The sequence below is a fragment of the Grammomys surdaster genome, unplaced genomic scaffold, assembly GCF_004785775.1.
Source record: "Grammomys surdaster isolate TR1022 unplaced genomic scaffold, NIH_TR_1.0 142, whole genome shotgun sequence".
NCBI lineage: Eukaryota > Metazoa > Chordata > Mammalia > Rodentia > Muridae > Grammomys > Grammomys surdaster.
The window spans coordinates 1,733,247-1,745,483 of record NW_021604600.1 but is presented as its reverse complement, the minus strand read 5'-3'; the positions used below and the strand labels follow the sequence as shown (position 1 = coordinate 1,745,483).

Below are 12,237 nucleotides of genomic sequence, written 5' to 3'. Positions count from 1 at the left end.
ACTCTGCTCATTCCTGCAGATAAACTTTTTTTTCATATAATTTTCATACTCTACATTGGAGTCGTTTTCACTCGTGCCACGTTTTCCAGGGTCTACTGAAGCCTTGTGGCAACTACCTGGCTGCCCAAAATCTGGGACGCAGCCTTATAGCGCCCCCTGGCGTCCATTAAGAGAGATGGACGGGTCCAGGTTTCCCCGTGGCCTGTGATCCTCATCTGGTGCCTCGAGGATTCCAAACTGTTGGAAGTTGGGACAGATTCCAACCTAGGCTTTGGGAGGATCAAGAGAGCCCTTCTCTGAGCAATGGAGGAGGGCTCCCTCAAAAGTAAAAATGGTAAACGGGGAAAAAGGACAAGGGTGATGCTTTGGGTTCCAAGCCTTCCTAGATTTGCCTTTCCTGTAAAACGGGCAGTCACACATGGGAGTCTCTCACCACTGTTTGTTGGAGATGTAACTTGCATGCAGTGCGATATTCTTTTTTAGTGGACAGCTCTATGAGTTTCCACAAATATATTACACTCTTAACCATTACCACGATCAAACAAGAGAACATGTTCACTTCCCCTAAATTGCCCTGCAGCTGCCCTTTGTCCACCCCCATTTCTTGTACTTTTATTGTTTTCTAGAATTTTGCTTTTTCCATGGTCAGTGGCTAAACATGGAACTCTGTGTATTGATTTTTCAGTTATTTCTTTTACTCTGCTCTCTTTAAACTTTTAAAATTACATTTAGTGTGTGTATGGGGTTCGGAGAGAGCTTGTGGGAGTCAGTCCTCTCTCTCTACCGTGTGAGTCCTGGAGACTGAAGTCAGGCTGTCAGGCTTGGCTGCAAGTGCCTTTACCAGTTGAGCCATCTCAGCCACCCCATTGTTATTATTATTATTTTTTGAAACAAGATTACTCTGTAAGTGCATTTAACTTGGAAGCTTCAGTTCTCCAACTGAAGTTGTTGGAGTTATCCAACAAGGACATTTGCTTTGAGAACAGCCATGAGCCTCTTGAGACCCCACGGCTGGGCATGGGAAGCTAGGGAAGCCCATCTTAGCAGTGATCCTGGAAACACCACAGCCACACAGACTTGGCTGAGGCCTGGTGAATTTCAGCATCACTAGCCCTTGCAAAAGGAGTTGTGTGTGGGACAGAATGGTGTCTTTCCTCCCAGATGCTGTGCGGCTCTACCATTGCCCATTTCTACTGCCAGGCTGTGACATACTTGAGTGACCGCAGTCTGCCTCTTATTTCTTCTCTCCATGCTGGGCTCCACACTGCAGCCAGCATGGTGATTTTATTCAAAACCACGACAGCCTGATTATGTCCAGCTTAGATTACTTCCAAGATTTCCTTAAGGTAGGCCTGGATAGCAGCCCATTTGCCAGGCAGTGTGCCTCCCACCACCTGCCAGTGCTGTTCCTGGCATCCCCACGAAGGCTGTTTTTTTCCTGTCTTAGACCCTTGATTCTGTTCCTACCCTGCTATCCAGCTAGTTAGTACTTTCTCTCTGATTCATATTTACTCCTTCAGGGAAAGCTAGTTCCTATCCCTATGTGAAACGTAAGTCCTTGTTGTCTAACTTCAGAGCCCTCTGGCCTTTTCTTCCTATTTCATCCAATTCGTGTTTATATAACTGACTGACAGCTGCATCCTCTATGAGATCCACAAGGGCAATAAGTTCATCTGGGTCACCAGAGTTAATCCAGGGCCAGAGCACACTGCTTGCATCAATAAACACTTGCCAAGTGAATGGATGATAGTAACCGATAGTAAACACCCATGATGTGCTAGGACTGTACAATAGCCATTTACCTGTCCTGTTTAATTTCCACATACTTTTCAACACTCATTTTCCCAAAGGGGAAACTGAAGAACAGGATGACTGTGTAAGGGCCCCTGAGGTCTAGTTTCATAACTCCAAACCACCACTGCCATGCTGTTGTCTTGATAAGTCACTGAAACAAGTTCCCTTTGTTCTCTTAGACAAAGGATACAACTCCAAGGCCAAGGCGTCTGTAAGCAGCTGGAACAAAGTGATTCAGACCAAACTCACTGTGGGCAGCCTGGGATTGGGCCTGGTCATCATCCAGAATGGGCCGTACCTCCAGATTAGCCACCTCATCAATAAAGGGGCCGCAGCCAGTGATGGAATACTCCAGCCAGGTGACTGTGGTTTCCACGTGCCTCCTTCCCACCTGCCTTCGGAGTCAGCATGACCACATGATACCATCTGAAATTTTCCCATGGCCCACTCAGATACTCCAGTTACTTACACACTATTAGTTCTTAATGACACTCTCAGTAGGACATGTTCTTAGTGTCCTCCTTTTGCAGGCAAGGAGACTGGGACTTAGTGGTAGAGTCTTCCTTGTCAGGTCCATGTTCACCCAGTGAGTGGGATACAGACCCAGACCCAGAGTCACCTCAGAGCTCTAGACTGTGCGTGAAGATTTCTTCTTTCCAGGGAGGTGCTAATCATAGCTAGCCTTTGGAGACACATGATCTCATTGCACTCTCTCATCATCCCTGGGGCACATTCTGCACTGAACCACTATGGAAGTATGCAGACATGTAGGAGCTGGCCCGGGAACTGGAATGTAACCCCTCCCCGCTCTGACTCCAAGCCTAAGGAGCTCATCAGAATCATTTCACTTCTTAGGTGTCTGGGGGAATGTGTTTTCTATCCAATGGGAGGCATGTTTTCTCAGTGTTGGCCTTGGGCCCTGGTGCTGTGCCTACAAGTCGGGCATGTGCAGTGGAATGAAGTCATGAGAGGGAAAACCACTTCAGGCTACTTGTTCTGAAACCAGGTCTAAGATCTGTTGTCACCTTATCACCTTGTCAAAATCAGTATTTCAAGCCTCAGGGACCTCATATCTAGATTGGGAGAACCTCATCTTCGTTCTAGGTTGTTAGGATTTGGTAAAATGTTGTGAAGAGCTTTGAAGACAAGAACTCTAGAAACATGCCAATAGTTCTCATCTTATGGCTTCTCTATAGCTAGTTGTCTTTTAAAATCATTTTTTCTGCATGTATATGTGTGAGTGGTATATAGAGGGCACAGACTGATGCTGGGGATCTTCGTTTATCATATATATCGAGGCAGAGTCTCTCATTTGAGCCTGGAGTCTGTAGTTGCGCTAATTTCACTAGTCAGTGTGCCATCACATGCACCAAGCATGGGCATGGTTACTGGGTACTTGAACTCTGGCCCTCGTGCTTGTTCAGCCCACTGAGCATTTCCTCAGCTTTAGCTGTCTTTGAACAATATGTGTATGGAAGAAACATGGTTCTAGAGGGAGAGTCTCTAACGTCAGGGGACCCAGGTGGCAAGTGACTGGAGCAGGAGACCACATGCAGAAAGCAGAGGAAAACTGGAGGTGGTGTGGGTCTATGAACTCTCAAAGTCCACCCGAGTGGCATAATTCCTCCAACAAGGCTCCAAACAACTGGGAAACAAGTTGTTTAAATAACTGAGCCTAGGGGACATAATGCTTATCCAAATCAGCATATAAATATTGTATTACTGATACACTAATGTGGCACAGAATCTCATGACGAGGCTACAACTAGTGGGCTCTCTGAGGTCAGCAGCAATCTAGAGTTCAACTTTAACAATTATTTTTATGGTCAATGTGTGTATGTGATTCTGTGCAGTGGGGCTCGGGGCTCAGGTCCCTTGGAGCTGGAGTTACAGGTAGTTGTGAGCTGTCTGACATGGATGCTAGAAACACACTCAGGTCCTCTGGAAAAGCAGCAGTTGTTCATAACCACTGAGCCATCTCTTCAGCCTTAAGTTCAATTTTTAATCCACTGTGACTTACCCACAATGCTGACCCATTTATTGTGTCCACACTTAAGGAATGATCAGTGAATGAGTGTGTCTGTCTCAGCTGTTGTACAAAGCATTTGCACTCCTATTATTTAAAAGGTCTGCAGTATTCCTGGAATGTAGATAGTAGAGTTTGGGTACTTCAAGAAGTGAGATAATCGGTGGACTGTACAACTAATTAGGGACTCCATGCCTGTCACCCCAGCGTTTGGCAGGTGAATGCAGATGGATCAGGAGGCGTTCAAGGGCATCCTGGGCTTCATGAGTCCCTGCCTGAAAAAAACTCCAAATACAAACCAAACATTATATATATAATTATATATGTATACAAGCATATATATAATGTGTGTATGTATGTATGTATGTATGTATGTATGTATGTATGTATGTACGTATGTATGTATATGGGGGAGCAAACCCAAGTATAAAGATTGAGGTCAAAGGTTACATTTGAACCCATGACTTCTTATGAACCTCATACCATGTTACCAATGGCCTAATGAGTAGGTATGAGTTTTCTAAATTCTTAAAAAAGATTTTTGATTTCAAAGGGTCTCTCTGTGTAGCGCTGGCTCTCCTGGAAAGCAGTGAGATTTCAATGCAGATGTTTGGGTACCAACTTTTTTCCTGACCATCAGTTCCCACTCAGTGCCTAGGTTTCAAAGTCTGCTTTTCCACTATTTTTGACGTCGATCATGAGATTTGCTGTCTTTGACACCTGCCTCCCGGTTATTTCTCACCCACATGCTCTAAAGTTCTTTGTCTTTGGTGCTTTATCTTGATTTGCTAATTTGATGCTGGTTTTCTGTGACTGTTTGAGACACAAAGCTTTAAGCTCTTACTACAGCTTTAACATATTATCATGGCTTTGACAGTGGACATTAGCCATGTACTGGCTTCCTTCATTCAGTTAGCCATACCCAGGCTCATGGATTCATTTACTCAGTCTACATTTTTTACTTCCTCTCCATGTGTAGGTCCTATGGTTGTTAACAGTGGAGAGCCAAAAAACAAGCAAGCAAGCAAGCAAGCAAGCAAACAAGCAAGCAAACAAAAAAACAAAACCCCAACTCCCCCCCCCCCAAAAAAACCCCGTGATTGTAACCACACGAAATGTGTATAATTTACATGCTAGTTGGAACAGAGAAAAAGAAGACCCATCTTTCAGTAGTGGTGTGGTTGCTGCGGAGTTTGTTTATTTATTTATTTATTTATTTATTTATTTATTTATTTATTGGTTTTTCGAGACAGGGTTTCTCTGTGTAGTTCTGGCTGTCCTGGAACTCACTCTGTAGACCAGGCTGGCCTCGAACTCAGTAATCTGCCTGTCTCTGCCTCCCAAGGGCTGGAATTAAAGGCGTGCACCACCACTGCCCGGCTAGCGCAGTTAATTTAAATACAGGCAATCTAAACAGGCCTATCCAATGTCATTCCTACAGTCTATTAAAGTAGAAAGAATTCATGATGAAGTTGGTGCTCATCGTATTAAGTTGGTATCTGTCTCCTGACAGAGCAACCACATTCATACCCTGACACATTTGGTTTAAAGCCAGAGTAGTCAGGGAATTCAGCTGTTTACTTTCTGTCCTCCTATTAAAAGTCATCCTCTTACAACATAATTAAGCAGTAGGAACACCAAGCCACAGGTTTTAGCTATAAACATCCCTTTAAACATCAGACACATGTGCTCATCCTAAGAGGTTACTTCCTTACTGTAATTAACCTCAGCAGGAAGAGCAGCTGTTTCATACTGTGCAGCCTGAAGGTAGGTAGCTCTGAGAGAAGCCTTGCTGAAGTCTGAAGTCGGCTTTAGGACATGCTTTTGTTTTTGTCTTGCTTGCTTTTTGAGACAGTCTCACCACGTAGCTCAGGCTGGCCTTGAACTTTCCATCTTCCTGCCTCAGCCTTCAGAATACTGGTCTTACAAGGATGCACGACTGTGCCCATCTCAGTATGTGGCTGGTTTTATTCTCATCTACTTCTCAAAACCAATGCAGGAGGATCCCTCAGATTTTCTAGAACAGTGATAAGTTTTGTTTCTGATAGGATCTGGGACTAGAGAAATGTGACGCTGGCAATGCTTGGACACTCCCTCAGGATCAGTGTAATTCCTGATTAGGATGCTGGAAAGCATCATCAGTCTCCTGACCCTTCTCGCTAAGCTTGGGTTTCAGTGTCTTGGAATGTAGGTTATTGGGGGCTCCTAGCTTCACACACACCGAACAGATGGAGCAATACAGGAATGAAGATACTACAGGTGCTGAGGGAACCACAGACACAGAGAAGCTGAGATTGGGTGGCTCTACTCACTTTGATGAAGGGTTCTGCCTATGTTGGGCATGAGGAGGAGGAGGAGGAGGAGGAGGAGGAGGAGGAGGAGGAGGAGGAAGAGAGGGAAGAAGATGAGGAGGAGGACTTAGCTAGTCTCAGTAGGAAGTCTATGTAAATGAGCAGTGCCAGGTTGCAGTTATCCAAGAGGAGGAAGCTCCAGTTGCTAGTTTTTGCACACTGGTCAACACCTCCATTCGTGGCATGCTTCTCAACTTCATCTGGGGAAGGCTTTGCCACTTCCATGGGTGTTGGGGTCCTTGACATGGCCTTGCCCACGCCAATAATACTCTCAAGACTTCATGTGCTCTCCACTGAGAAGTACTGAAAACTAAAAATTTCTTCAGAGTGAATCTATCTTTTAAGAGCAAATCTTCTGTATTCCTCCTTACAGGCTCTGCTGAATATTAATACTCATGCTCCATATTACTCCTTATTATAAGCAACGGGAAACCATTTTTTTTTAGATTATTTGAAATACGACTATCAGGAAACCATTTTTAAGGCACATAATTTAGGGCAATGTCTGACCAAATTGCCAGAAAATCTGGAGAACCAGGCTTGGAAAATGGGGAAAGATCAAAGGGTACAGAGATCTGGACACTCCTGTCATCCCACAGAAGGTTTAGTGACCCAGGCAGGAATGTCTGGTGACCAGGTCCAGTTTACAGGTCTTCATGGTGGCTGGTGGGAGTGGGAAGTGGGGTGGTTAAATCCATACAAGTGAATAACTGATCCTCCTAGCTTTCATTTTTTGGACCTGGTATTTTGTTGTTGAGATACAGATCTCTTTCCACCTGCTGGTTACCCAGAAGTTCTTTGGTTGACAGTCATGATTCCCCATGCCGCCTGTGGTACTGTTCTCAGTGTTTTGGACCAATTCTAGTGGGATAAGCTGAGGAGGTGGAGGCAAGAGTGGCACAAGCTTAGGTTCCTTGGAATCAACACATGTTCTGCACATACATATCATGAACATAATTAATACAAACCAGTTAATGTGTCATACAGCTATTTACTCAATTTAATTTAGGAAGGGGTAGAAAATGTAAACAGAAGCCTTTGTGCCTAATTTAGCCTGTTTGCTGTGTTAGGAGGGCCTGGTAATCCCATGCAGGCAGGATGGAAAGTGGCTTATTTCTCTATGCTTAGAATCCTAAATCTAAATGGTTTGGAGTTTAGCCTCTGTTAAGCTAAGAACTTTGGAATGTTCTCCAAATACTATTAGACAGCTATCTAGAAACTTACTTAAGCATCTTTATCACACTAAGAACACTCATGCCAGAAGAGAGTGTTCACTTTGGTCATGATAAACCAACATATGAACCCTTAAAATATTACAGTAAAGTTCCTGATCAGTATATTTCTTTTCAAGCCGTTATTTTATCTGTTTTTCTTTTACAGGTGATATTCTGATTAGTGTTGGACATGCCGATGTGTTAGGATATACCCTTCGTGAATTTTTAAAGCTTTTGCAAAATATTACCATAGGAACAGTACTACAAATCAAGGTTTACCGAGGCTTTATTGAAATACCCCAAGAATGGCAAGATGTATATGATTTAATCCCTGAGACCAAATTTCCAATCCCACAGTAAGTAGTTTACTTTAGGACAATGTTATGAAACCCAGGCCTGTAAGGGGTACAATGTTCTGATTTAACGTGAGAATCATCAAATGGTAACAGCTTTGGGAGGAGGGTTTGGTGACACTGCCAGGGCTTAGTGAACAACATTCTTCTACAAAGGACATTCTGCAGGACATCATATGAGGAAGTGTTATAAAAGCAACTTGGGTTAGAAAATGAATCAGCAGTCATTAATGGGTGCTCTGTCCCCAAGTCTATCTGCACTGTGCCAGTCTGTCCAGCCCTAAAACATAGGCTAAGATGGGGCTGGGGACTTGGCTTCATCGGCAAAGTGCTTGCTGTGAAAGCATGGCGATTTGCATTTGTATTCCGGGCACCCATGTAAAAGCCTAGTGTGGTAGAATAAGTCTAACTCCAGGGTCAGCAGGGCAGACAGGAGGACCCCCAAAGCCTGGTAGTCAGCCAGCCAGTCTAGTCCAACTGGTGAGTGAGCTGCAGGTTCAGTGAGACCCTTTCTCAGAAAGATGGAGCATGACAGAGGAAGATACCTAGTGTCAAGCTGACCACCACAGGGGCATGCACACAGTGTTGAGAATCCTACTTCCTCTTCTCTCTTTTGCATTAACTTTCTGGATTGTTCTGAATAACATTTATGACTGTCTAGTTAGGAATCCTATTACTGTGATAAAACACCATGACCAAAAGAAATCTGTAGAGGAAAGGGTTTATTTTGCTTGTAGTCCGTCATTCAAATAAAGTCTGGGCAGGAACTGGAGAATGTGGAGGAATGCTGCTTACTGGCTTTCACAGACTGTCTAGAACCACTTACCCAGGGGTGGCACCCACCCATATTGGGCCGGGCCCATGTTCATTAAGGCACTATTGCAGATATGCCTATGGACCAATGCCATGGAGATATTTTCTCTACTACGATTCCCTCTTTCCAGATATGCCTAAGTTTGTATCAAGTTGATGAAACTCAAGCAGCACAATGCCCTTTGTAAGCCTCTGCCTTCTTAGTGAACACTAATTCTCTCTGCCCTCATTGGATGAGCAAGCTGTCAGAGCTCTTCATCTCCTCAGGAGACACATCCCAGGCACTCCAATACAGGCATTGCTTTTTGTCTCTTCCCAGACCACCTGCCACCTTCGTACTGTAATTCCAATGGAGTTTTTATTTTGCTTGCCATGTGTGTGTGTGAGCAAGCATGCATATCTATCTATCTATCTATCTATCTATCTATCTATCTATTGATAACGTTTTTCTTTTATTGGTTTTTCTGTGTAGTGCTGTCTGTCTTGGAACTTGCCCTGTAGACCGGGCTGACCTTGGTTTCAGAGATCCCCTGCCTCTGCCTCCTGAGTGCTGGGACTAAAGCTGTGTCTCACCACTGCCTTGGTGTCTTGCTTACCTTTTAAACAGCATTAGACTCTTTACAACTACCAATCCCTTTATTCCTGCCCTTGACATATCTTCCCCAGTTTCGAGACCACTCTGCTGATTTTCCTTTTACCTTTGGGTTCTTCCTCTTGGTGATTTAACCAACTTGAGTTCCTCTTTGGTGCTCCTCAGTTTCTTAGGTTGTTTTCATAGCTGGGGCTTCTGTTACTCTCCATACACTAAGCACTTGCAAAATATCTCCACTTAAATGTATGGCAACCTCCTCAAATTTATCCTTAAAACGAAAAGCCAGTTGTATTATTTTTTCCCCTATTTATTTGACCAAAATACCTAAGCAGCTGAAGAATTTACTTTGGCCCATGGCTTCAGAGGGTTTGTCAATGGCCACTTGGTCCCATATGCTTTGGCAGAACATAATGGTGAGAAATGTTTGGCTGAAGAACGTCTTAATTTCACGGTGGCACAGGGGAAAGGGTGAGGGACAGCGTATCTCAGAGAACGTTTCCCCAGTGACTTATCTCTACAGTTAGGCTCTATTCCCTAAAGTTCCCAACTCCCCAAATACCACCAGCAGTTGGAACCAAGTGCTCAGCCCAAGGCTCTTAGGGTTACAATTCACACCCAAATCACAAGACTACTGGTATTCTACTGGAATATTCTGCCTAGTTAAGAAGCCAAAGTTTTAGGCTTGATTCTTCTGTCCCTTCTGAGAGTCCCTCAATAACTTCTTGGCATCTCATCACAGTACCTACTTTCTCCCTACCGTTGTCCCAAAGCCACCACCTGAGCACCCCACTCCTGTCCTTGACTCCTGCTCCCTCTTTACACGGGATAACCTTTTTACAATGTAAATATGAGCACAGCATATTCTATTCCAGGTTAAGAACTTGAAGAATGTGTGTTCTTAGGATAAACACCAAAGTCCTTAAACTCTCTTTAATGCTCTTCTGTAGCCTGGACCCATACCATTCTCAGTTGTCTCCATCCCTCTACTTGTCTGGGCTTTCAACTTTTCACACCCTCTCTTCTGTCTACACCATGGTTACATTGTTGTTCATTTCTACCCCAAGGTTCAGTGGAAACTCTCTTAGAGGCCTTCCTACAGGGAGTGTTAGTACAGCCAGACCACCTGTCAGATGTGTTCATAGCACTGTCTCTCCATGATTCTAATTTTAATTAAATCATTGATGTGACTATCATATATTTTATGTACTTGAGTGCTCTGTTTTCATGCACACCAGAAAAGGGAATCTGATGGTTGTAAGCCATCGTGTAGTTGCTACGAACTCAGGACCTCTGGAAGAGCAGTTAGTGCTCTTAACTGCTGAGCCATCTCTCTATCCCCTCACTTTTTTTTTTTAAATGAAAGTATTTGAATTAGTTGCCAAATCTGCAAATATTTCATAGAAAGAATCATTATCTTTATTTCTCTTGAAAAATGAGATGGAACTGTCCCCATGTGGTGATGGCACAGGCTTGAGTAGGAAAGCAGCTGCCCCTTCAGATACAGTACAGTACAGTATAGTATAATATAAATATATAAAAGTAATGCCAAATAGTTTAAGGCAGGATTTATATTTATGGTTGAGAAAAAATTAAAAGGCACTTTAAAATGTGAGCCTTTAACAAACATCTTTCCAGCTCAAATGCTACTTCTAAAAAGAGAAACTTCCCAGTGCCTGGGAGGAAGAGGTAGGCAGATATGAGTGTTTGAAACCAGGGGTTGGGATAGGTGTGCTCTAAAGCACAGTGGGGAGGGCATGGGTCTGTGTGTTGTGTGTGTATGCATGTGGGGAATAGGGTGGGGTGGGCAGCCTCTTCAGTGAACCAGAAAGTACTAACCTGATTTCATTTAAGTATGTGTATATTTGTATGTCTGTAATTTGTGAGTCAAAGAAGTTATAAAATGTATTAGGGGACTTTAAATGTTTGAGAACTGACTATAAGTCCAGTTCCAGCAGATTTGACAACCTCATTTGACATCCTTGGGTACCAGCATACACGTAGCAAACATATACATGCAGGTAAAACACTCATACACATAAAGTATTCAAACATCAAGAATCCATTTCATTAACACTTCAATGATGCAGAAAGTAATGAAAGCAATTTGTACTTTTAGGTTTAAAAAAGGAAAACAATGGTTTTAATTATATGAGTGTGCATGCAAGTTGAGTATAGTATCCACAGAGGCCAGAAGAGGGTGTAAGGTCCTCTGGAACTAGAGTTATAGGCAGTTGTGAGTTGCCTGATAATGGGCCATGTTTCCAGCTCTAAATATTTTAATTTTTTTTTAATTTATGAGACAAATAGTTTATTAGATATTCTGCTAGGGAACTCTAACTGTTAAGACAGTAAGAATATATTGTATTCACTCTTCATTTCAGCACACCAAAGAAAACAGAACAGGCAAAAGAGTCTTTTGTAAGCGATGACCATGAAGATGCAGTTTTAGATAAAAGACTGAAGTATTACAGGTATCCTCGATCAGTCTGGAATCACCCTGTAAGGACACCGATATCAATCTCCACAGAATGGCATGGGTATAAAAAGAAGGACCATACTATTAGTGTTGGCAAAGATGCTAACTGTGATGTAGTAATTCATAAGGATGACAACAAAGAACTGAGGGCCCCTTCTCCATACTGGGCAATGACAGAGCAAGACAAAACCGTCTCCTCCTCCTCCTCCACAGCTGCTTCCTCCATCTCAGATGCCTTTTGGCTGGAGGATTATGCACAGGTTGAGGAGGGCAAAGGTAAATAGGTATCAAAGTTTGGTTAGGTATTGGTTTGCAAATTTGTGGCCACATAACTTTTTATTTTTAAACATCCAATTTTTATGCCTTACCATGGTGTTGATTTGTAGATTTCCTACATGACTTATCAGCTTTCCTATGACTACAGAAAAGCCTTCTTCTATTACCAGCTCAGGATTTCCCTGTGGTCTAACAGGCTCTGCAGACCTGTTCTCAGAGTCTCATCATCATTCACTCAGCTTTTACAATGTCACTAGAGGAACCTGTCCAATCATCAGAATGGGTGAACATTTGTCTTGTAAGGTACAGTTTTCCTTGAGGTTTTGGACTGGCTGTTTACAT

General features: G+C 43.2%; 1 protein-coding gene across 3 annotated transcripts; it reads left to right on the top strand.

The window, feature by feature from the left end:
- Positions 1-303: 303 nt before the first annotated feature.
- Pdzd9 (PDZ domain containing 9) lies at positions 304-11,903 on the top strand. 3 transcript variants are annotated; one of them, XM_028764245.1, is made up of 4 exons: positions 304-334; positions 1,974-2,153; positions 7,552-7,741; positions 11,525-11,903. In XM_028764245.1, the coding sequence occupies exons 1-4, from the start codon at positions 304-306 to the stop codon at positions 11,901-11,903; spliced, it is 780 nt and encodes a 259-aa protein (XP_028620078.1). The 3 variants fall into 3 exon arrangements, with proteins under 3 accessions (XP_028620078.1, XP_028620079.1, XP_028620080.1); XM_028764247.1 differs by lacking the exon at positions 304-334 and adding an exon at position 4,374 and having other exon boundaries at positions 2,082-2,153; positions 7,690-7,741; XM_028764246.1 differs by lacking the exon at positions 1,974-2,153.
- Positions 11,904-12,237: the final 334 nt, after the last annotated feature.

Coding starts and splice junctions, on each gene's coding strand:
- Pdzd9 (XM_028764245.1), top strand. CDS start 304: ATGGAGGAGGGCTCCCTCAAAAGTAAAAATG. Junction 2,154..7,551: donor TGATGGAATACTCCAGCCAG/GTGACTGTGGTT, acceptor TTTCTTTTACAG/GTGATATTCTGATTAGTGTT. Junction 7,742..11,524: donor ACCAAATTTCCAATCCCACA/GTAAGTAGTTTA, acceptor TCTTCATTTCAG/CACACCAAAGAAAACAGAAC.